The 24,193-nt window shown below is 47.2% G+C and overlaps 7 protein-coding genes across 7 annotated transcripts; 5 read left to right on the forward strand and 2 right to left on the reverse strand.

Annotated features, from left to right (window-relative positions):
* Nucleotides 1-658: 658 nt before the first annotated feature.
* Nucleotides 659-1,810, forward strand: HETIRDRAFT_430424 (uncharacterized protein; the record flags this gene model as incomplete). The annotated part of the gene is made up of 1 exon (XM_009553917.1): nt 659-1,810. The coding sequence occupies one exon, from the start codon at nt 659-661 to the stop codon at nt 1,808-1,810; it is 1,152 nt and encodes a 383-aa protein (XP_009552212.1).
* A 92-nt stretch (nt 1,811-1,902) lies between these two features.
* Nucleotides 1,903-2,211, forward strand: HETIRDRAFT_54276 (uncharacterized protein; the record flags this gene model as incomplete). The annotated part of the gene is made up of 1 exon (XM_009553582.1): nt 1,903-2,211. One exon carries the CDS (start codon nt 1,903-1,905, stop codon nt 2,209-2,211), a length of 309 nt encoding a protein of 102 aa, XP_009551877.1.
* Nucleotides 2,212-3,062: 851 nt separating this feature from the next.
* Nucleotides 3,063-3,479, reverse strand: HETIRDRAFT_330136 (uncharacterized protein; the record flags this gene model as incomplete). The annotated part of the gene is made up of 2 exons (XM_009553918.1): nt 3,063-3,348; nt 3,373-3,479. Coding segments are annotated over 2 exons (393 nt in total), but the record flags the coding sequence as incomplete, so codon positions are not given.
* Nucleotides 3,480-5,604: 2,125 nt separating this feature from the next.
* Nucleotides 5,605-6,510, forward strand: HETIRDRAFT_455604 (uncharacterized protein; the record flags this gene model as incomplete). Its single annotated transcript, XM_009553919.1, has 2 exons — nt 5,605-5,693; nt 5,730-6,510. 2 exons carry the CDS (start codon nt 5,605-5,607, stop codon nt 6,508-6,510), a joined length of 870 nt encoding a protein of 289 aa, XP_009552214.1.
* A 330-nt stretch (nt 6,511-6,840) lies between these two features.
* Nucleotides 6,841-7,226, reverse strand: HETIRDRAFT_330026 (uncharacterized protein; the record flags this gene model as incomplete). The annotated part of the gene is made up of 2 exons (XM_009553920.1): nt 6,841-7,105; nt 7,177-7,226. 2 exons carry the CDS (start codon nt 7,224-7,226, stop codon nt 6,841-6,843), a joined length of 315 nt encoding a protein of 104 aa, XP_009552215.1.
* Nucleotides 7,227-13,691: 6,465 nt separating this feature from the next.
* HETIRDRAFT_162754 (uncharacterized protein) lies at nt 13,692-14,096 on the forward strand (the record flags this gene model as incomplete). Its single annotated transcript, XM_009553921.1, has 3 exons — nt 13,692-13,741; nt 13,813-13,850; nt 13,906-14,096. The coding sequence occupies 3 exons, from the start codon at nt 13,692-13,694 to the stop codon at nt 14,094-14,096; spliced, it is 279 nt and encodes a 92-aa protein (XP_009552216.1).
* Nucleotides 14,097-21,067: 6,971 nt separating this feature from the next.
* Nucleotides 21,068-21,899, forward strand: HETIRDRAFT_119256 (uncharacterized protein; the record flags this gene model as incomplete). Its single annotated transcript, XM_009553922.1, has 4 exons — nt 21,068-21,154; nt 21,251-21,485; nt 21,688-21,791; nt 21,837-21,899. The coding sequence occupies 4 exons, from the start codon at nt 21,068-21,070 to the stop codon at nt 21,897-21,899; spliced, it is 489 nt and encodes a 162-aa protein (XP_009552217.1).
* Nucleotides 21,900-24,193: the final 2,294 nt, after the last annotated feature.

The following is a 24,193-nucleotide window of genomic DNA, read 5'->3' on the forward strand; positions in this document are numbered from 1 at the left end:
CTATACACTTCGAGCGAACGATTGGACGATTCTACTTTAGTGTGGGTCGTTTCAGGTTGTAGAATACTTCTATCTGGTAATCAACCCAGTGGAGGTACGACCAAAACAATTGCACTCGATGTTACGTACGGTACTATACCAGAAGCAGAAAATACTATACCCGGCTAGGAAGAGCTGCTGTTGCCTTGACCCTCGAACCTTGATCAGGTCGAGACTAGTGCGGGCTCTTTGATCCAACAAGACGACTTCCCAAGGTTCAGGAAGAAGCGTAGGGCGAGTTCCACACAGAACCGACTACTTGAAACACTCTGACACATACGTCCATTTCGGACAACCTATCAGAAGAACATCCAAGGGAAACTGGGTTTACGTAGGAGGACAGAATAGCGGAAGAACAGTTGACGCCCCGCTAGTACCCTGGGAAGACAGGAAAGCACCTCTCAGAACCATCGATTTCCCCACTCGAACAAGACCCGTCCTATCACCAGTCGACATCCCCAAAGAAGACATCGGAGAAACCCCAATTCCCGCAGGAGTATTAACCCCGGTCGACGAAGAAGACCCGGAACCTATAGCAGGACCGAGTCAACCAAACCCAAACCCGAATCCACAACCGAACCCTTTACCAGCCGCAGAAACCACAGATGACGAAGACGAAATGTCGGACAAAGGAAACAAGCTGAAAGATTTCGACGGAACGAGGTCGAAATATAGAGAATGGATCTACGAATGTCACATGTACATTCTCACCAACCTGACCAAGTATGACTCCGACAAGGACAAAACCCTAATGGTGCTATCATACATGAGGGAAGGAACGGCATCACTCTTCGCCCAGAAATACTACTTCGACAGGGAACTTCGAGAATACAAAGCAACGGAAACAAAGAAAACATGGGGAACGTTCAAAAGTTTCTTGAAGGAACTAGCTGACGCATTCAAAGATGAAAGTCTCGAACAAAAGGCGAGACAAAAATTATTCATGATGAGAATGGGAAAACGCTCAGCAGACGAATTCATTATGGACTACCTCATGACGGCAGGAGAAAGCGGATTCGATCTCGAGTCCACCGTCGACTACTTCCGTCGCGCCATACATCCGGAAATTCTCAAGCAGATATACAGACTCCCTGACATGCCGACAACCATGGACGATTGGGTAAAATACACCCGAAGGTTCGACAACCAATGGAGGGAGCTACAGAGTATAAAAAGCTCGGTACCCTCCACTGCTGTTCGATCCAACAACCCCTTCCGCTACAACTCTTCCAACGCTCCATCCTCCATGAATAATTCTGTTGTCCCTATGGCCATGGATACGGTCCGAATGACCCTCACCGACGAAGAGCGCAACCGCCTCAGAATGGAGGGTGGGTGCTTTTACTGTCGCCAGAAAGGACATATGGCCAACCAATGCCCTGTCAGGGGTTCGTCTAGGGTATATGAAGGGTCAGCTAGATATGTTCAACAGAGTAGTGGAATGATGGGGAACCGCTCGACTCAGACCGGCGGCAGGATGGGAGGCAGAGGAGGCGGCTATGGCCGAACGTTCTCAACAGGAACTTCAAACGGTACTCAGAGAAGCGCTACGACGCAAGGTGGAGGCGTGGTGACAATTAACCCGTTCCAAGCCAGACTCGCAGCTCGCCAGGCCCACGCACCCGGACCGGATGCGCCTGTACGTGAGAAGGAGCATGAGATTAGCCGAGAAGAGATCCAAAGGGTTATCGGGAAGATGAGGTGGGACGAACAGGAGGCACTCCTTCAGGAGTTAAGCGAGATGAGCAAGCAGAAAGAATCGGATTTTTAAATAGGCCTACAGCCCCGGTGTACTGTAGACCTACCCCAGACCCTCTTGTAAAAACATTCATACGGCTCACCAAATCCAATCAGAAATCGTCTATGAGGATAAACGTGCATCTAAAACACAGAGAGGGAACCACCGAAGCCCGGGTATTGATCGATTCGGGAGCAGAAGGACTCTTCATCGACAAACAATTCTGCCTAAATAACAACATACCAACGCAGAAAATCGACAGGCCTATCCCTGTGTTTAACGTAGATGGAACAGCCAACGACGGAGGAAAAATCACCGACAAAGCCCGCGTGCTCATGAGAATAACAAACGAAGAAGGCGATTATCATGACGAACAATACGAGCTACTAGCCGCTAACCTGGGAGGCGAAAATGTGATCCTAGGAACGGACTAGCTGTATGAACACAACCGCAAATCAACTGGGTAAAAAACAGCCTTACGTTTTCAAACTGCGCCACCACGTGTCTAGTCAGCCGACCTAAGTTTACTATACAAGCACTAATGCCTACCAAGCAAAGAAGAAACAGAACGATTGGGTATTCCAAAATAGAAGACAACTTAGAAGAAGACGAAATCGAAGATACCTTCTTTTCCGAATTCTATGAGGAATGGTATTATCAAAACCCACTAGAAGTACACCCCTTCGAAGCAATTCATATCGGTTCCATCGGAAACAAGTCACAACAGCTGGCAGAAAAGGTGAACAAGGCAAAAACGGAACGACCTATCGAGGAAATAGTTCCGGCATACGTTCTTAAACGGTTCGCCAAAATCTTCAGCCAAGAAGCTTCACAACGACTCCCAGAGCACTCACAATGGGACCATAAAATCAATATGAAACCAGGATGGGAACCAACAGGATGTAAATTATACCCGCTAACGGAAGAAGAAGAAGATCAGCTACACGAGATGCTGCAAGAGCATCTAAAGCGAGGAACCATTAGGATATCTAAATCCCTGCAAGCATCACCCTTTTTCTTCGTAAAAAAGAAGGAAGGAAGCTTACGACCGGTTCAAGATTATCGAAGACTGAATGAATGGACAATAAAAAACAAATACCCACTACCCCTAATTGATGACATAATAAGAACCATCGCCAAGTCAAAGGCAAGGATCTTTTCTAAATTTGACGTGAAATGGGGGTACAACAACATCCGCATAGCGAAAGGCGACGAATGGAAAACAGCCTTCATGACTAAATTCGGCTTGTTCGAATGCCTCGTAATGTTCTTCGGCCTCTGCAACTCACCCACAACCTTCCAAACAATGATGAACATCATCTTCCATGACCTCATTGTAGCACAGGTCCTGGCAGTCTACATGGATGACATTTTGGTATTCACGAAAACCATCGAAGAACACCGATGTGTGACGACCCAAGTTATGCAAATACTCTTGGATAACGACTTGTTCCTGAAACCCTCCAAGTGCACCTTCGAAACGGACACGGTTGAATACCTCGGATTCATCATCTCCACGGACAATATATCTATGGACCCCATTAAGATTGATGGAATTGCCGCCTGGCCAACTCCGAAGAACCTAAAGGAAGTACAATCCTTCCTGGGCTTTGGAAACTTCTATCGCAGGTTCATCAAAGACTTCGCCACTACGGCCCGACCCCTTAACAACCTGACGAAAAAAGACGTCCCATTCGAATGGACCCCCGAAAGAAACAAAGCATTTGAACAACTAAAGCGCTGTTTCACGTCCACTCCCGTCCTTGTCTATCCGGACGGTAATCACCCATTCCGTCTTGAGACTGATGCATCAGACTTCACTTCAGGAGCCATCCTGTCACAAGAAACGCCCCATGACGGGTGGCACCCCGTCGCTTACTTATCCAAATCGTTCAATACGGCCGAATGGAATTACGATATCTTCGATAAAGAACTACTTGCTGTCATACACGCCCTTGATCACTGGCGCGTATACCTTGAAGGTGCACGACACCCGTTCGAGATCTGGTCCGATCACAAGAACCTCTTGTACTTCTCTACCGCAAGAACTCTCTCCTGCCACCAAGCACGTTAGTCACTCTTCCTCTCCCGCTTCGATTTCACCCTCATCCACAAGCCGGGCATTACCCACCGGCCCGATGCTCTGTCCAGGCGTCCAGACCTAAAAGAGGGGGTAAAATTTGACAACGAAAATCAGGTACTACTACAACCTCAAATGTTCGTCAAAAGTGCAACGGGACGAGGAACAGTCGAAATGCTCAACAGCCAGCTAAGACGAAAGTTAAAAAAAGTCACAGCCAAAGATAAAGAAGTAACAGACGCAATAGAACTTATCAAAGCATCCGGACCCAGAGCACTCTCAAAAGGCCTACAAGAATGGAATTACGAAGACGATCTCATCTGGCACAGAGGAAAAATATACGTTCCACCAGTCGATAAACTTAAAAGACAAATTACAAAAATGTACCATGATTCACCAGCAGCAGGACACCTAGGAAGATGGAAGACCTATGTCCTAGTGTCAGACAACTTCTGGTGGCCAGGAATGTCCACATTCATAAAAGAATACGTAACAGGATGTGCAACGTGTCAATATACCAAAAATATCACACATCTCACACGTACTCCGCTCATTCCTAACGAAATACCAGAAGGACCCTGGCAGACAGTCACAATGGACTTCATTACGGATCTTCCACAAGTCGGATCATATAACGCAATACACGTAACAGTGGACAGAAGCACTAAAGGAGTCATCTACACCCCGTGCGACAAAACCATAGATACTGAAGGAACGGCCGATCTCTACATGAAAAATGTCTGGAAACGATTTGGACTCCCACAGAAGATCATCTCCGGCAGAGGCCCACAATTTGCCGCTCGATTTACAAGAGAACTATGGAAAAAACTAGGGGTCACAACAGCGCTATCAACCGCCTATCATCCCGAAACAGACGGCGAAACAGAAAGAGTAAATCAAGAATTAGAACAATACCTGCGAGCATTCTGCAATTACGAACAAACGAACTGGCCTGAGCTACTACCATATGCCGAATTTGCACACAACATAAGGGAACATTCGGCCACACACCAATCACCATTTGAACTCATGTACGGCTATAACCCAACCTTCGTACCCCAAATCACACCAAGGTCTGACATCCCCGGAGTGGAACTAAGGCTGGAAAGGCTAGAACAGCTTCGAAAAGAAACGAAAGCCAGCTTGGAAGTTGCGGCAGAATTAATGAAGAGAAAAACCACCGAGAACGAAGTCAAACTAGAAGTAGGACAGAAAGTTTGGCTCTCAGGAAAAAACATTACCACTACACACCCAAAGGACAAATTAGCCCCTAAGCTACACGGACCATTCCAAATAGAAGAGAAGCTAGGGCCAATTACGTATCGATTGAAGCTCCCGCCAACATGGAAAATACACTCCGTGTTCCACGCCTCTCTACTTACACCATACAAAGAAACAATAGCTCACGGCCCCAACTTCGAACAGCCACCACCTGACCTAATCGAAGGACAAGAAGAATACGAAGTGGAAGACATCCTCGATAAGAGGAAACGAGGACGGGGGTACCAATACTTGGTACACTGGAAAGGGTACCCAAGTTCGGCGGACGAATGGATCACAAGGGCAAACTTAGGGAATGCCAAAGAACTTTTGGAGGCATTTGACCAAAGACGCAACGCTTTACCTTTACGAGAGGCCCTTGTAAACATGGAACTACTGAAGCACGAAACGTATAAAAACCCAAATTCGATCCTTGTAATCCCTCCAACACTTCGACCACTCCTTTCCAATCTAACCCCGAGAAAACATGTCCTCTAACGAATCCCTCTACCTCTCCTCTGTTGACAACACCCTTGTCGACGAACAAACGCCGACCCCTGACTACTCCCCCACGGTGTCAGAAGTAGGAGACTTTGAGGCCTGATACGTCAGGGAGGAAACTCGCATGCTCAGCATGAGAGAGCAGGAAGATCAAATGGAGGAAGTAGAGAGGAGGTATCAAGCTCTAGTCGACGCTAACGCAGCAGAAGAAGCAGCCGCGGCACAAACCCCTGGGTCCCCCGTACTCAACGTCATAGACATATCCACATCCCCTTCATCCTCCCCCTCACCACCCCCTTTGATCCGTGAAGCTAACGAAGGCGTTGTCTTCCCGGATAGGGAAACCTACCTCACAACCCCCGTCGTGTATATGATGGGACTTATCGAAGGGACACCCAACCCAGAGTTTGTGTCAGGGCCGACTAGACCGGAGATTCAGAGGGCGTTGGAGATCTTGGAAGAGGAGAGAAGTTTTGTTCGACACGCACAGCGAGCCTTGCAGATCCGAAAAGGCACGATCATTGCCCGTATCAATGCTAGAGAGCGAAAACTCATGGGCTTGCAAACCCTTCAAGACTCCTTTCACCCTGCTGACGACCCTACTCCCTCCACCGAATATCATATGCCTACCACGGCTGTGGTATCTCGTGCCTCGTCTTCGGCCTCAAATGGCGCTCCGCTTCGCACAATGCTGGGAACTTACCCCACGAGAACTGACAGGGAACGAGATGTATATCGGTTCGCACAAGTCTCCCCCCGCTATCACATCATCCCCGCGCGTCTCGGTCTTATCCGCTCTTCAACGCGAACCCGACCTCCCCTCCCTTTCACTGAACACGACTCTAGCGAGTCCGACACCGCGCCCGTTGTACTCCGCCCTCGTGGAGCTTAGAGAGCGACAGATACCCTCGTCCGGTATGACGTAAAACTGCCGGGGCAGACGACGGTTCGAATCCGTTGGGCCGGTACCCACTGCCATGATGAGACGAGGGACTCAGCTCTAGAACGCAGTCCCCGCATGGTTGGTAACGAGGTGGGGTATCGTGACGTCCGTACTCAAGGGCTATCGCGTCATGACTTGACTATGGGCAGCGAGAATCTGTGCCCTAAGTATTATTTTGTATGACTCAGATTGCACGCATTGCTTATGTTTTTCCTCGACTATTACTTACCGTCTCTGGCACTGACGGCCTAGAGGGGGGGGGTAATGTTATGAAACACTTTATCTATGCTTACTTACTTTTCTCACCCTCTTGATAAGGACTCGTAGGACCTTTCTCCTGACCATACCTCGCGTTCCTGTGTTGAGCGCAGTGACAATGAAGCGACTGGCACAGAGAGAGTGCCAAAAAGAAGCTCTATAACGACAGGACTGTGGTCCAGAGGGTAAGAGTCTAAGTAGATACAAAGAACAGAGGGGAGCGCACCTGTGGTCCAGAGGGTAAGAGTCTGAGGAAAGAATCGCCCTCGGACCACGGGTATTTAAGCTACACAGAACAATAAGAAACGAAATAGGAAGGTATGACATCAACGGGTCATTACATGTGAAACATCTTACAAAGCGGTCAAAAGCTCCACCTGGAGCTCGGTCCGGAGTGTCAATGACATCACACCGGACCGCCTCAGCCGGCTAACCCGGTGAAACAACTGAAACAAGGTGAGACAAGGTGAAAACAAGGTGAGACAGTCCAAATGGAGAAAGAAAGCAATATACCCGCTCTGGGAACGGCTGTAGGGCCGCTCCCGGCTGTAGAGGCGAGTAATCAATGAGTCCCAAAGGGGGCACCCATGTGGCATCCATGCCACATCAACCAGAACGGCCAAAAACAACACACCCTCCTGATTGCACACCTCTACAGCGTCCAAAACACCCTCCTAATGCGGCACATCCTCTAGTCCCATCAGGCCGCAGCAAATCTTCACCTTCTCAGGTGGAACAGCCTTCGTCAGGATGTCTGCAGCGTTGTCCGCAGTAGGAACGTAGGCTGGCGCAATCACACCAGCCTCTACCTGGTCCCTGAGCCAAAAGAATCGAAGATCGAGATGCTTCATCCGCCCATGGTGCTCTGGATTCTTGCTAACTGCAACAGCCGACTGGTTATCGACACGGAGAATTGATGGCTCGGACAGGGAGTAGCCAAGTTCAGTGAGCAAATTCCGCATCCAGACGATCTCCCGGCCCGCATCAACGGCAGCAATGAATTCCGCCTCTGTGGTCGACTGTGCAACCAGTCCCTGGAGCTTGGAGCTCCAGCTGATCGCTCCAGAGCCAATGCGCAACACATATCCACTGGTGGACCGTCCGTTGTCTGGGTTGCCTGCATGATCAGCATCACAGAACGAGGTGAAGAGCTCCTTGGAGTCGGTGGGACCATAGACGAGTCGATAATCCAGGGTGCCTCTCAGATAGCAAAACAAATGCTTCACAGCCTTCCAGTGCGCAATCCCAGGATTCGAGTTGAAACGGCATAGGACAGAGACCGTGTGGGCGATGTCAGGACGAGTGGCGAGTGCAAGGAACAGCAGGGAACCGACAGCAGAGATGTAGGGAACCTTCTTCATATACTCCTTGTCCTCAGTCGATACAGGAGCCATGGAGACAGAGAGATTGGTGCCAGGGACCATGGGGGTCTTCACAGGGGTCGAGTCGGCCTGTCCGTAACGCTCCAGCATGTCTAGGATGTATTGGCGCTGGGAGAGCATCAGGCGACGATTAGGGCGATCCCTGGCAATCTCTATCCCAAGAAGAGCGGTGGTGGGCCCCAAATCGCGAAGCTTGAACGACCTAGAGAGCTCAACGACAAGATGATCGAGCAGGGACAAGGAATTCGACGCAAAAGTGCAGTCATCCACAAAGACAGGCAGAATGACCTTGACCTGATCCTTGGTGTAGACATAGATGCTGTTGTCAGAGTAGATCGCCTTGAATCCCATGCGCTCCAATACCGCCTTGAGCTTCTTGTACCACAGCCGACTCGCCTGCTTCAGCCCATACAAGCCCTTCATCAAGCGGCACACCATCTCAGGTCCTCCCTGCTCAAATCCTTCAGGCTGCTCCATGTACACCACAGTGTCCAGATCGCCATTGATGAACGCATGGGAGATGTCGACAGAGCGCAGGTGAAAGTCCTCGAGGGCAGAGAGAGCAAGGATGGCGCGAACGGCTGCAAACTTGGCTGTGGGGGCGAATGTCTCGAAGTAATCAAACCCAGGGCGCTGACTGAAGCCCTTGGCGACGAGACGAGCCTTGTAGCGCTCGACAGAGCCATCCGTGTTGTGCTTCACCTTGAAAACCCAACGAGAACCAATTGCCTTGCAGCCCTTAGGGAGTGGAACAATGTCCCAGGTGCGATTCCGAGCATGAGCCTCCATCTCTTCCTCTGCCGCCTTCTGCCACTGATCTGCATCAGGACGCTTCATTGCCTGACGATATGTCGAGGGCTCAGCCTTTTCAGCACCAGAGGTGAACAGGGCACGCTCGACTTCAGCCAGAAATGCGTCCTCAACAATGGGTTCCATCTCTGCCTCTCCAGAAGCATCAGGGGCGTCCTCAGCAGTGTCCGAATGAGCATCATTGTCTGCAGACAGTGTCCTAACCTTCCACCATTCCCCAGGAGCGCGACGAGTGCGAGTGGAGCGTCGAGTAACAGATGGGCCTGGTTCAGGGGTAGCAGAGCGATTCCTGGAGCGCGTTCTAAGAGCAGGAGGTGGCGCTGGAATGACAGGAGGGAGAGCATCAGGAGGGACAATGGCAGGAGCAAGAAGTGGAGGAGGTGCTGGGTCTGCCACAGGATGATCCTGATCGATGGGAGCATCTTCTAGATGACCAGCAGGAGGAGGAGCATCTGCTTCCCCCCCCAGAACCGGCACCGGATCCACATCTGCATCCCAAAGACTGAACAGAGATGAAGGAGGAGGGGTGGCAGACTGGGTGTTAGCATCAAAGTTGCGAGTGCCAGGGAAGAATCGCTCATCAAAGTCTGCCCTTTCCGAAATGATGACCTTCCGAGTCGCAGGATTGTAGAACTTCCATGCCTTGTAGCCCTCAGGATACCCAATAAACACGCACTTCTCCATATGCGATCCAAATCCATCCCTTTTGTCTCTTTGCACATGCACATAAGCCAAGCAGCCCCAGACCCGCAAGTGCGAAACGTCCGGCTTCTTCCCATGGACCATCTCAAATGGTGTCTTGCCCTTCAGTGTAGATGTCCAGAGTCGATTCCAGACGTGCACATAAGCGGCCAGAGCCTCGCCCCAGAAGACAAGCGGCAAATGCGATTCAGAGAGCATAGCAGTGAGGGCCTCCATGATAGTGCGATTGGCACGCTCTGCCACGCCGTTCTGCTGTGGCCGATTGCGCGCCGTGTGCCTCCTAGCAATCCCATGCTCCAAACAAAACGAGTCCCAGGCATTGGACATGTACTCTCCTCCCTTGTCATCTTGCAGAGCCAAAATGCGCTGTCCAGTCAGGTTCTCCACATAGGCCTTGTAGCGCTTGAAAGCCTCAAACGCGTCGCTCTTCAAGCGCAGGACATAGACCACCTTGAGCTTGGTGAACTCATCAATGAAGGTGATCCAGTAGCGCATTCCAGAGTGAGTTGCAACAGGGAGAGGACCGTGGAGATCAGAGTGAACGAGTTCAAGCGGTTTGGAGGTCACAGAGCCAGTGGAGGGGAAGGGGTGAGCGTGCATCTTGCCAGAGAGACAGGGCTCGCACACAGGGTCAGGCTGCATGTCCGAATCGAGCTGTAGACTAGTAACGAGTTGTTCCTTCACCATCTTCTGCACTCCAGCATGGTGGTGGTGGCAGAGACGACGATGCCACAGGGACAAGTCAAGAGGGAGAGTAGAAGCGGCACCAGCAGACTGCAAAACAACGGTGGATGTGGTCCCTTGAAGATATGCGTTGTTGGAACCATCAGGAACGATTGCCATGAACCACACTGCACCATCCCGGGAGAAATGCATCGAAGATCCTTCTATTAGCACAGAGAAGTGCTTGTGCTGAGTCAAATACAGCACAGACAGGAGATTACAACCGAGATCAGGGACATGCAGGACGTTTGAGAACTCCACAGACTGCGCCCTCTTGCCTCCAACGACCGGATTGAACACCACAGTCCCAACACCAGCAGAATAGATGACAGACGAGTCTGCAAGACGAATGGGGACGACAAAGGGACGATAGTTGCGAGGCCAGTGGCGATGGGGCGTCATATGAGAGGTCGCACCTGTGTCCGCATTCCAATCGAGGTCAGTGACGAGTGAGGGGGCTGTGGATGAAGGGGATGGAGCAGGGGAACGAAAACTTGCATTGCCTGCAAACTGCATGGGACCAGAGGCTTCAGGGGCCTGAACCGAGTGGGCCTGCTGTGGCTTGGACTTCTTCAGCTCCTCATTAATCCTCTTGAAGCACCTGTCATCAGTATGGCCAGTGGCACCACAGAAGTCACACTTGTACTGCTTCCTGGGTGGCCTAGAACGTCTGTAGGAGGTGGAGGAAGAGGAGGGAGAGGAAGGAAAGGATGCCACAAGGGCCTGTGCAGAGTCTGTGGGATCAGAACGACGCGCACGGTTCAAATCCTCGCGCCTGAACGCGTCCTCGAGCTTGGAGCGAGACAAGACGTCCATGAGACTGAGGGAGGAGCAGAAGGTGTCAAACTCGGAGGGGAGAGACCACAAGAGGGCCATGCAAGTGAGCTCCTCATCCTGCTTCTTGAGATCGAAGCCAGAGTCGCGGAAGTTCTTCAGGACGCGCATAGACTCGTCCACACGATGAATGAGGGACTGGAGGGACTCATCGTTGCGCTTCTTGATCGAAAAGAGGTCCTCCATTGCGTTGAAACGTGATCCAGCAGATTTCTTGTTGAACTGCTCCTCCAGTTTGGTCCAAATGGCAATGGGGTCGTCCTCAATGCCATCCAAGACGCCTCTGAACTGGTCCTCAACTGATAGTAAGAGCGCACCAGCAGCCTTCTGAGCATTCCTCTTCCACTCTGCCACCTCCCTTGCCTCAGCAGGCTTCTCCTTTGTGCCAACAGGGGCTGTCTCATCACCAGAGACTAGAAGCCACAGGCCTTTGAGACGAAGCCAGGCCTTGATCTCCTTGGACCAGGAAGGATAGTTGCGATTATTGAGAGGGGAGACAGAAGGGAGAGCGAATGAGGGGTCAGACATGGTGTGGGACGAGTGGCACAAGGAGGGAAAGGTGTTGGAAGCGATGTGTGACGATGGGAAAGGCAGGGAAAGCAATGGGGAAGATGTGGCAGCAATGGGGTGTGGCCAGAAAGGAGTGGCACAGCAGATGGGAGACCAGAAAGCGTCGATAAAGCAATGTAGAGCAAAGTCGCTAGAGCGCAGGGCCCATAACCTGTTGAGCGCAGTGACAACGAAGCGACTGGCACAGAGGGAGTGCCCAAAAGAAGCTCTATAACGACAGGACTGTGGTCCAGAGGGAAGGTATGACATCAACGGGTCATTATATGTGAAACATCTTACAAAGCGGTCAAAAGCTCCACCTGGAGCTCGGTCCGGAGTGTCAATGACATCACACCGGACCGCCTCAGCCGGCTAACCCGGTGAAACAACTGAAACAAGGTGAGACAAGGTGAAAACAAAGTGAGACAGTCCAAAAGGAGAAAGAAAGCAATATACCCGCTCTGGGAACGGCTGTAGGGCCGCTCCCAGCTGTAGAGGCGAGTAATCAATGAGTCCCAAAGGGGGCACCCATGTGGCATGGATGCTACACCAACCAGAACGGCCACAAACAACAACAGCATCTATGTCTATGCCAAGGATCAGGTCAAGGTCATTCTGCCTGTCTTTGTGGATGACTGCACTTTTGCGTCGAATTCCTTGTCCCTGCTCGATCATCTTGTCGTTGAGCTCTCTAGGTCGTTCAAGCTTCGCGATTTGGGGCCTACCACCGCTCTTCTTGGTATAGAGATTGCGAGGGATCGCTCTAATCGTCGCCTGATGCTCTTCCAGCGCCAATACATCCTAGACATGCTGGAGCGTTACGGACAGGCCGACTCGACCCCTGTGAAGACTCCCATGGTCCCTGGCACCAATCTCTCTGTCTCCATGGCTCCTGTATCGACTGAGGACAAGGAGTACATGGAGAAGGTTCCCTACATCTCTGCTGTCGGTTCCCTGCTGTTCCTTGCACTCGCCACTCGTCCTGACATCGCCCACACGGTCTCTGTCCTATGCCGTTTCAACTCGAATCCTGGGATTGTGCACTGGAAGGCTGTGAAGCATCTGTTTCGCTATCTGAGAGGCACCCTGGATTATCGACTCGTCTATGGTCCCACCGACTCCAAGGAGCTCTTCACCTCGTTCTGTGATGCTGATCATGCAGGCAACCCAGACAACGGACGGTCCACCAGTGGATATGTGTTGCGCATTGGCTCTGGAGCGATCAGCTGGAGCTCCAAGCTCCAGGGACTGGTTGCACAGTCGACCACAGAGGCGGAATTCATTGCTGCCGTTGATGCGGGCCGGGAGATCGTCTGGATGCGGAATTTGCTCACTGAACTTGGCTACTCCCTGTCCGAGCCATCAATTCTCCGTGTCGATAACCAGTCGGCTGTTGCAGTTAGCAAGAATCCAGAGCACCATGGGCGGATGAAGCATCTCGATCTTCGATTCTTTTGGCTCAGGGACCAGGTAGAGGCTGGTGTGATTGCGCCAGCCTACGTTCCTACTGTGGACAACGCTGCGGACATCCTGACGAAGGCTGTTCCACCTGAGAAGGTGAAGATTTGCTGCGGCCTGATGGGACTAGAGGATGTGCCGCATTAGGAGGGTGTTTTGGACGCTGTAGAGGTGTGCAATCAGGAAGGTGTGTTGTTTTTGGCCGTTCTGGTTGGTGTAGCATCCATGCCACATGGGTGCCACCTTTGGGACTCATTGATTACTCGCCTCTACAGCTGGGAGCGGCCCTACAGCCGTTCCCAGAGCGGGTATATTGCTTTCTTTCTCCATTTGGACTGTCTCACTTTGTTTTCACCTTGTCTCACCTTGTTTCAGTTGTTTCACCGGGTTAGCCGGCTGAGGCGGTCCGGTGTGATGTCATTGACACTCCGGACCGACCTCCAGGTGGAGCTTTTGGCCACTCTGTAAGATGTTTCACCTGTAATGACCTGTTGATGTCATACCTTCCTTTTTCGTTTCTTATTGTTCTGTTTAGCTTAAATACCTGTGGTCCGAGGGCGATTCTTTCCTCAGACTCTTACCCTCTGGACCACAGGTGCGCTCCCTTCTGTTTTTTGTATCTACTCAGACTCTTACCCTCTGGACCACAGTCCTGTCGTTATAAAGCTTCGTTTTGGCACTCTCTCTGTCCCAGTCGCTTCTTTGTCACTGCGCTCAACATACGGAACGTCCGGCAAGACGTTTAAACTGCATTGTGGATATATCTCACAACCCGAACAATATATCAGCTGTGGTCTTGAGATCTATTCGTGCATGTGAATGGGCCAACTTGGAGAAGGAGTCAGACTCCTCCTTGCTCCTCGCGGCGCCCTTCTAGTCTAATTCTCTTCACATCCTTGCCTCGAACCCAACACTACATGTGGTATTCCCCACCATAGGCCCACGTTTGTGACAAACAAACTCTGGACACCGTAAACTGCCTCACCAGAGATGAGTCCACCATATGGGGACAATACTGTTGTTTTTGGCCGTTCTGGTTAATGTGGCATAGATGCCACATGGGTGCCCCCTTTGGGACTCATTGATTACTCGCCTCTACAGCCGGGAGCGGCCCTACAGCCGTTCCCAGAGCGGGTATATTGCTTTCTTTCTCCATTTGGACTGTCTCACTTTGTTTTCACTTGGTCTCACCTTGTTTCAGTTGTTTCACCGGGTTAGCCGGATGAGGCGGTCCGGTGTGATGTCATTGACACTCCGGACCGAGCTCCAGGTGGAGCTTTTGACCGCTTTGTAAGATGTTTCACATGTAATGACCCGTTGATGTCATACCTTCCTATTTCGTTTCTTATTGTTCTGTGTAGCTTAAATACCCGTGGTCCGAGGGCGATTATTTTCTCAGACTCTTACCCTCTGGACCACAGGTGCGCTCCCCTCTGTTCTTTGTATCTACTTAGACTCTTACCCTCTGGACCACAGTCCTGTCGTTATAGAGCTTCTTTTTGGCACTCTCTCTGTGCCAGTCGCTTCATTGTCACTGCGCTCAACAAATACTGCTTGGGATTTGGCGAGCAACCTCACTGGAGATGAGCTCACTGTATGGGGGCGATACTGCTTGGGACGACGATAGGGTAGTCTGGAGAAGTAGGCCTAAGCCTTGGTTAAGCAATCAACCTACTTGTCAGTGGGCATGCTTCGTCGTCAAGAGGAACTAACAAGTCATAAGGATAGAACGACTATCCTGGAAACACTGAGGCTTGGCCCTCGGAGAAGGAAGAAGAAGAATCTGATGACACGAATTTGGAACCCACATGCTAGAGTTTCTATTCATCCATACACCACTCGCATTCATACGCCTTTCTTGATGCTGTTCCAGAGGAGGCTGGAAGTAAGACCGCGAAGAAGTTTACCGTGGCAAAATTAATCCTTACAGATGAAGAAAAAACATCCTAGTGGCCCAGGGCTTGGAACTCCCTGCGTTATGGCTGAGAAACAAACAGCTCAACGGAGAAGGAAAACTCCTAGAGGATCAAACAACGTAAGTCAGTCTTCCTCCCAGAAAACGAAGTCATGTCCCGGAAGTTGCATCCGGAAACCAGTTTTTGAATTAAGAAAGCAAATCATATATGGAGTGGCGATGAAGCGCAAGGCGCTGTCCTACCAGGCAAATAGGACGTAGAAAGGGGGTATTGTTATGATCACGTTCTGTCGGGCCTTAACGGTGGTCTATACCGACACGATCATCACAAATATCAAGTGGTCTCACAAGGTGAGGCGTACAACAAAGGTACAGATAGTAACCTTGGTCATCCACTCCCAATGGATCACCTTATCGTTGGTCGAGTATCACGAGCCATATTGCGATGGGCATAGAATGCCGCCTTACAAACTACTCACACATCGGGCATTGAGCTCCTAGTCTTTCCTGGCCGGAAGGAGACGAACAGAGAAGCACAAGAGTAGTTGTTATTGAGAGAAACAACTTAGAGAATACCTATGGATACATATATGGTATTCTCATGCCCTACTTCCTAAAGTAGTATAAAAGGCCCATAGAGTAGGCTAAGGTTCTTCAGTCTATTCTCTTCATTCTAGTACTGTCTTCCTACAGTACTCTTCACTCTACTGCAGTCATCCTGCTGCAATCTTCATTGCTACATCACAATACATCTCTGGCTCTTGTGCTACATGTACAGTCGAGACCATCATTCCACACATCCTCTTCGAGCGACCTAGGGAAGAACCTCCTACTCTTGGAGTTACCGAACGAGCAGTTCGTAACAATAAGCACAATAGAGGTAAAAGGTGGTGATGAGAGAATATGAGCCCATACTTATTTTATGCAAGTGTAGGTGGAGGTGGGAGGTGGCACATAAGAAAGATAAGTGCACATCTGGAAAACCTGCCCTTCTTATTAAATCATAATTATTAACAATACTAATCAGTGCTAGTTATAATGTATTTTATCTAATTATCATTAATTATAATCATGATCAAATCAACAAATCAACATAATGCTGTCTATATGATTAGAGTCTTATAAAAAAGTATTTTTCTAATTATTATTAAACATATCCAAATTCCAGATTAAGTAAGTGTCATAAATAGTTTTCCCTGATATAAAGTGTATTCTCAATGTTTTATTAGTTTTTAATAGTGGTATATGGTATCTGGACTCACATTCTGAAAGCCTTATTTTTTGGGGTATTTATTAACCTACTTATAAGTAAAAGAAATAAGAGATAAATGTGGAATAAAACTAAATATGTTAAGACTGTTTAAAATGTGTTTATATATTTGAATTAACAAGCTAAGTAAGTAAGACCTTATGGCTTAGTGGTTTAAAGCATCTTGCTAGAGTGCTTATATGTATGAGGTTGTGGGTTCAACTATGGCTTAGAGTAGGTGTATTGTAAGGTACAATTTTAGATATAGATCATTAACTGATAGTCTCTATAACTGGGCTCTATTCAAAAGTTGTAGATAATCATAGTACTAGTAACTAACCTCAGTACTTGGTTAAGTATTATTTTCCAGAAAATTTGAATAAAAATTATGTGTAATTAGAGCTAATTACGCATAATTCAAGATAATTAGCCTTTATAAACTGTAGATAAAAGAGAGGGGAAGCTAAAAATCCATAATCATAATAAGCAGAAATTCTATATAATTACAGAGAATTTAAGCATAATTAAGAAAGTAATTTTTCCAGATGTATGCTCATTTTTTATAAGCATAGGCAGAAGCCAGTAGTAGGAGAGATAAGATGGGTGTGTGCTTGTCTTAAATAAGCACAAGCAAAAGTCCATAGTAGTAGTGAGAGAGATAGGATAAGTATAAGGTAGTAGCAATAGCAAAGAGGTCTATAAGCTGTACCCTGGATCGGAGGAAGAGCGTAAATGGTCAGTATTAGATATAGACAAGCTAGTCAACAAAACGAGCAGGGTTGGCATTTTGTCCCTCAGTAAACTTAGTGACTATCATTGACAATTCCTGGTGATCACGGTATTCCTCTTTAGCAAGGCATGAATCTTAGTAGCCAAATAAGGATGAGCCTTTACTAGACAACTTGTACAACCTCCAAGACATTCATGACATGGCCTAATTTGTCTTGTGTGGCACCACAGCCACCTATAGCACTATCTCTATCAATATCTCTCAAGCAGCCCCATCGCACTGCCCACCAATACAATCAAGGCCAAAGATCTAGTAACTATATTTGAATGGCTCACCAATACCTTTGTCAAGGCTATTGTAGCTCAAAGGACATCTAGGCCAGCTAATTGACCATCCTGATAGCTAGGATAAGGCAGCAATAACTGCATGTTCTGCAGCAGTCCCGAACACTTTATACATGCCTATCCTAAGATTACCAAATACATTTGGATTAGCAAATGCAAGCAGAATATCAAGGAGAAGGTTGTATTTTCACATAGGGTATTCATACCTAAAGAAATCATAGGTGGTAACCTAAAGAACTAAGTTAACAAATGGCACTACAAGAATCCAGGCTAGCTTATGATAGAATAGATAATATTTATGGTAAATACAGCACTGACTTACCCAATGATGATAGCCTCCTGTCACAATTTGCCTTCACTACTAGATATCACCCTGACTTATTAGCTTACTGATGTATAGCAAATTGTGAGCCTTAGATGTGAACTATTTGCACTCCAAATGCAGGGCACAAAGGCATATGAAATAGCACAGATAGGATATTTGGCACCTACCCCTTTACTAATCAAATGATAAGCAATGGCTAAAACTCCTGAACCCAAACCCCAGCTGACCACCCTGACCAGCAACTATCCCTAGTACTAGCCAAGAACAATGCTCTGATCTACTCATATGCCAAAGCTTAGGACACCATCTATGTACTGCCACATGAATGCAACATAGGAGCCTCAGCGAAAATACCATGAGCAAAGAAGTATGCTCCAGCCTACAAAATTATAGTGCCAATCTACAATAAGAAGGTAGTAGCCGAGGTCTATAATAGGGCAATGGCCACTCAGGTGACACTTATCTAGTGTGACCTACTCTCTCTCTCTACTGAAGTCTGTTTGCAGGTTAGGGAAGCCATGTTGGCATGCCAATCACCTACCAAAGATGCCAGCAATATTTGGACCTTCTACTAAGATGCTGATCTACCCTATGCCATCAATGGCCTTAAGCCACTGACACAACTGACTATCTCCTCCTTTGTCAATGTCCTGCATCAACTAGAAACACCTTCACCTAGCATGATCATTATTCCTAATGATATGCTAGAGGTAGCTCTAAGTGCCAAGCACAGTACCAAAACAACCTTTGGAGCAAAAAAGTGCTGGAGCTAGTTTCTGATACACAAGGAATTGTTAGTGACAACTTTAGAAATTGAAGGTGCACTAAAAAGCAATGGGGATAATAAGATTATAGCACCTAAATAGTTTTGGGGCTGCACAAAACACCAACTAAATATCCAGTTGGTTGTGTTGGGGATTTGGTCAGTAATGAGAAGGTAGTGTTGTGACTGACAACTATGTGCTTCAAGAGTCACACAGGACTTTGATAATATATAAGGGAGGACAAGGGGTATAAGTAAAGAGATGAGTATGAACGTGAATAAGGTTAAATAATGAGGATAATGAGTTTTCAGAAGTTAATAAAAGTGATTTTGATAGTTAAGACAAGTGCAAATGAGCTCTAAACTGTGCAAAAGCTGGTTTATTCCAGAGTTATATGTAGATTTTATAGTAAATAGAGCCTCTAAGTAAATTATTAAACATGAAATAAGAGTAGATATCAAATGGGCACCAAGCCCTAGCAAATAGAGAAGATAAGAAGGTAGGTGAGATGTTCATATGGGTTAGAAGGTGATAAGGTAAAATTTAATCAGCAATGGCAAAATCCTGAATGTTTGGGATCCATCACTTGAGCATAGGTAGCAGGAACAAGCATTGGTGAACCAATAAAAACAAAAAAGTAATGTATAACTAGGGTGGCCAAACAATGGTGCAAGATTGTATTTGACCAACCATGTGTAAGTTGGAAAGATAAGCAATAAGGACTGACTAGCTTATGGAGCATATTGGCTAACATGGAATACTGGCTCTGATCTTGTAAACACCTATTATAACACTCCTGTGTGGTCATAGTAAGTATATAAAGTATGGGCAAACTGACCCAAGTGCTGCCGAACATCCTTCAGTGGGTTGTGGTCCGTCGGGTAGGGACTGACCATGTCCGGTACAAGTCTATATCTTTGGTACTTATTTAGTGTTGCTCAGTATCTCTCCAAAGCTTCCTGAATACCTCCCTTGGACTCTAGCACAGATGCATGCTCATCATCTCCTCTCTACTAAAATCCTGACTATCCTTAGTCAGTGGTCAGTAGCTATGAGTCAGAGTGAACAAAAAAATAGTGTGGAAAATATGATAGTTTGGATGTGGGAAAAAGTTAGTAACAAGTGATGGCATGGAAAGAATAGCTATGGCATGGAACATGGAGTAGAGGCATAGAAAATATGGAGGTAGGGCAAGTTACATAGAAAAAGGATTGGTAATAAGTGTGGCATAGAAAAAAGTGGGTATATGGGAGAAATGTGGCAAAGGTAAATAATCAGCAAGGAGATATCATAGAAAGGACTGGGTTAGTGTGCAAGAAAGACTGGGGCTAAGTTAGCAAAGTCCTATGGTGTGGCAACTAATTAGATGAGAAAGTGGCTGAGACCTAGAGTATCCCAACTAGATGCTGGTGTGAGAGTGTGTTGGCAAAGAGTAATGGTGCTTATTGTTGTTTCTGCTGAGTGCAGTGGCATGGGGCTTTGTTAGGTAACCACAATCACCTACTGATTATTGATTTTCTAGTGACTAAGTCCCTTATCGCCACTCTCCTGCCACTTTTTTTCCTCGTCTGAACCCTTTGGCCTTTACAGCATGTCCTCTATTCTCTCTGTCCTCAAAACCAAGCTTGGGGAGTATATGCTTGCCCTTCCTAATAGCACCACCAAATACAAAGATTACAAGGCCTAGAAGCAGGGGTTCACTAAATGAGTAGTAAGTTGGTCCTTTCCTTTGCCTTCTGCTGGCTGCTGACATCCTTAGAGGCTATTTTCAATCATTTGGCATGTGGGCAAGATGTGCCCAAACTTGCAGCCTAGATTGCCAAAGCTGAGAGTAGCCTTGACTATGTTGCTACCAACAACTGGCTTGCCTAAGGGTTGCATATCTTGCTACAGTGTGTGGCATACTTTGCAACATAGAAACAGCAATAAGTGGCTAAAGAACAGGCCCTAGAAGAAAAGGCTGTATAGGTCACTATTGCCAAATGTAAAGCTGAGGAAGCCAAAGTAATGCAGGCTGCTGCTACCTATCAGTTGGCCAAAGAAGATTGTTAGTGGTGCTAGGAGGCTTTGGTGGAGGCCATGTTCAATAGGTTGCTCAATCCTAAACAGGGTAATCATCAGCTGTCTGAGCTAGAGGCAGAGTTCATCCTTTCCCTCCCTCTCTTTCTTCACTCCCCTTCTCCCTCTGCCACCACATCCTTTTCTCATCCCAACCTGTCCACCGACTTATTCCATCCTAACCTATCCACCAACTCATCCCATCCTAACCCGTCTACTGTTAATTTGGCGCTTATGTCTGCAACTAATACCCTGGACTAAATAAGTGTGGGTCTGGTCACTGCCGCTGCCCCAACTAACATAAAGGGCAAAAAGTCAGCTGTGGCTGTTGTCGTTGAGTTTGCTCACCAAAGGACACTATCTTTTTGGCACGTTGTCCTTCCTCTCAGCCCTGGGATAGGCCAAATGTCAATAGTTAGGTCCTCTATAGAGCGGAATAGTGCCAGGAAGATGCTCAAAGACCCTCCCAAATTATTACTTGGTGATGTTTTGGTGAGTTCCCTCCCTCTTACTACCACTTTTTCCTATTGCTAATCATCCTTCTTCTAGGCAAACTATGCTTGTCATTGCTGTGTGACCACCTTCTAGATCAAGGTGTCCCAGTGCTATCAGCAACCTGGGCTAGTGCTGTGCACTAAATGTGCCAGGGAGTTAAAGAGGTGTAGCTTCCAGCCTAGGTGGATGCCAATGGAGAAGGGGAAGGGGAAGTCAAAGGAGCAGCCAGTGCCAAAGTTGGAGGAGAGGGAGTGTCCCTTAAAGTGTTGTAAGATAGAGGTAGTTGTCCCTGTGCAGTCAGTTAGGGATAGCATTGCCCAAATAAAAGGTGAGTTATTTTTTGATTGGATTAGAAATAAGAGCTCATTATTTGGTATTATTCAGTATAGCTGCTCATACCCAAAAGCCAGTCCAGTGGCTTCCCACCACTGCTAAGGCCATCTCTACTCTTACCTGCCCTTCTCACACTTATTCAGCTGCCTTCCTCATTCCTACTGACTCATCTTGCCTCTTATCTATTGTTACCCAAGGTATTGTGTCTGAGCTTTGGTACTATATTGCAGTGGCTGAGAGTACACGTGCTTCACTGGCATGCTTGGTCATGATGTGGCAGGCTGAGCTAGAGTCACTTAAGGTATAGGTACATCCATCCACATCCTCGGACGTTATCTTGGTCAAGGACTCATCAGAGGCAGAAGATTTGGGAATGTTGGTGTCAGATGACTTTCTTCCTAATGAGTAGTTCCTAGTTCTGTATGTGTAGTCCAAAATAATATATAGAGAAATAAAACTTGTACTGAGTCAAATGTAATGTTTTAGTAAGGCCAAAAAGCAATATTTGGTAGATCAGTCAGCAAAATGTTTATGTGAAGATGTGTTTGTAAGTGAAGTGTCCGACTATAGTAAGGAAGAATAAATTAAAATATTAGGGGAAGCCTTAGTATGTCATCACAGGCATGAAACCCTGTGGTTTTGCACAAATTGAAAAAAGTCTTCAATGCAACTTGGTACTTGAAGGAATGATAGGAAAATGATGAGCTGGATATTTGGTCAGTGTTTGGTTGGTGGCAAAAGTACTAAAAGATGTGGAAATGATTGGGTGCCAGTCTATGTCTGTAATAAATACACAAAAATAAGGAATAGGTATATCTGTGAATCCTCCTCCCTACTAAAATCATGACTGTACCTAGTCACTGACCGAAGAGAGCAAAGGGTGGAAGGGTAGGATCTAGTTAGAGGTTGCCAAAGCTGCATCATTGTCCTCTGCCAATTGGACTGAGCTGGTGTCAGAATCTTTATCAGCATTGTCATCTTTGGCATTGTCATCTCTTGATTAGGAATCTTCCATGGCCCAAAGGCATTCTTGTGAGATGTTAAGGAGGGCTTTGAGATTGGCAAGCTCTAGAGACCTGCAGGCAAAATAAGGAATAACATGGAATGCTGCCACTGGCTGATTAAAGACTGATCCATCGAGTTTGGCCAAAATATATGCTCCTCCCCAATTCCTAGAAATTACTATCAATGGTCCTAAATACCATGGATGTATCTTTTAATTAAGTTCCTTTTCTATAGCTGTGTTGCGCATCAGGACAAGCAAGCCTCAGTGGAAATTAAAGTTGCAAAGGGTGGCCAAATAATATTGTTCAAATTAGATGGCAGCCTGGACATAGGTGCTAACTACCAAGCTGCAAATGTGGGTAAGGTCTGATCGGTGTTTTTGCAAGGTGATGGCACATTGGGTGATGAGATTAGTGGTGCTGAGGGTTGTGGTCGGCAGTGGCAAGAGGTAGGTAGCTTTGGTGATGTCAAGGGAAAGATGGGGATGGGTTCTGATCACTACAAAGTATAGTGAGCAACCCATTTGGTGCCAAACAGTACTATGATCAGCCTAAAATACAAAATAAGCAGCACAATTCCACTTGGCCTGGTTTCTATCCACAGCTTTGAACAGAGCCTGCTAAACATTGAAGTAAGGTCATTTAGCAATGCTGTTCATGTGCGAATTGTAGCCTGGAATGTAGATGTGCCGAACATGGTACTTTTTCACTAATTAGTCTAGTGCTTTGACAAATGCTGGTCTGTTGTTGGAGACAATCTCTACCAGTGTTCCCCATCTATAAAGGATATCCTCAAAGATCCAGTTAGCAAGGGATAAGCTTGTTTCACACCAGAGCATTCAGAATTTAGGGTAGTGCAATACTGAATAGTGGCCTTGAACAAGATACTTGAAACCACCAGTGGTCAGCATATGCATAGTATCCATATACATCTTTGCAAAGAGTAGTGCAGGCATGGCAACAATTAGGGGGATAAAAACATTGTGGGTCTAATGAATCTGGCAAAGGTGACACATCCAAATGCACTGTCTTGCCTCATGTGTGGCCACCAAAAGTGTTTGGCAACCATAGTGGTAGTAGCATAGAATCCTTTGTAAGCAATGTTGTCATGGGTGGCAGTAAGAATTGCAATTTGACTGGAGGGTGCTGCAATAATCTTGTGTTGGCCATATGAGTCCTTTATTCATAGCTTGTTGGCTGCGATGAAGAACTTAGTGCAATATTATAGAAAAGTGGCACATTTGGTATTAGAGAAAGAAGGGGGATGAACCAACGTTCAGTGCCAGTCATAGACTAACTAAAGGTGTTCTTTAGCTTCCAAGGCTTTCTGCAATCTTAGGATATCTAAATAGTTAATAGCTGGCTCCTTATCGGCTAAGTCAGTATCAATTGGGTGGTTATCTATGAGTGAGGAGGTAAAGATGGCAGTTGTAGAGGCTAATATAGAGGATGTGAATATGTTATTAATCTGATAGAGAAAGTTGTAGAGATTGTTGATCCAGTCATCAAAGTTATCTTTGGGTTCAGATTGATTGGAGGGTTGTGATGGTCATTAGGAGAGTCCATCAGGGCCATGAAAGGTGCCAAAGACATGGACAACTGTGAAATTGAAGGTGAGGATAGAAATGATCTATCAATTGATGCTGGCACTGGATTTGAGATCCAGGTTAGTGAGCATGCCCTTGATGTAGCATGTGTC

The sequence above is a fragment of the Heterobasidion irregulare genome (genome assembly GCF_000320585.1).
Source record: "Heterobasidion irregulare TC 32-1 unplaced genomic scaffold scaffold_12, whole genome shotgun sequence".
Lineage (NCBI taxonomy): Eukaryota > Fungi > Basidiomycota > Agaricomycetes > Russulales > Bondarzewiaceae > Heterobasidion > Heterobasidion irregulare.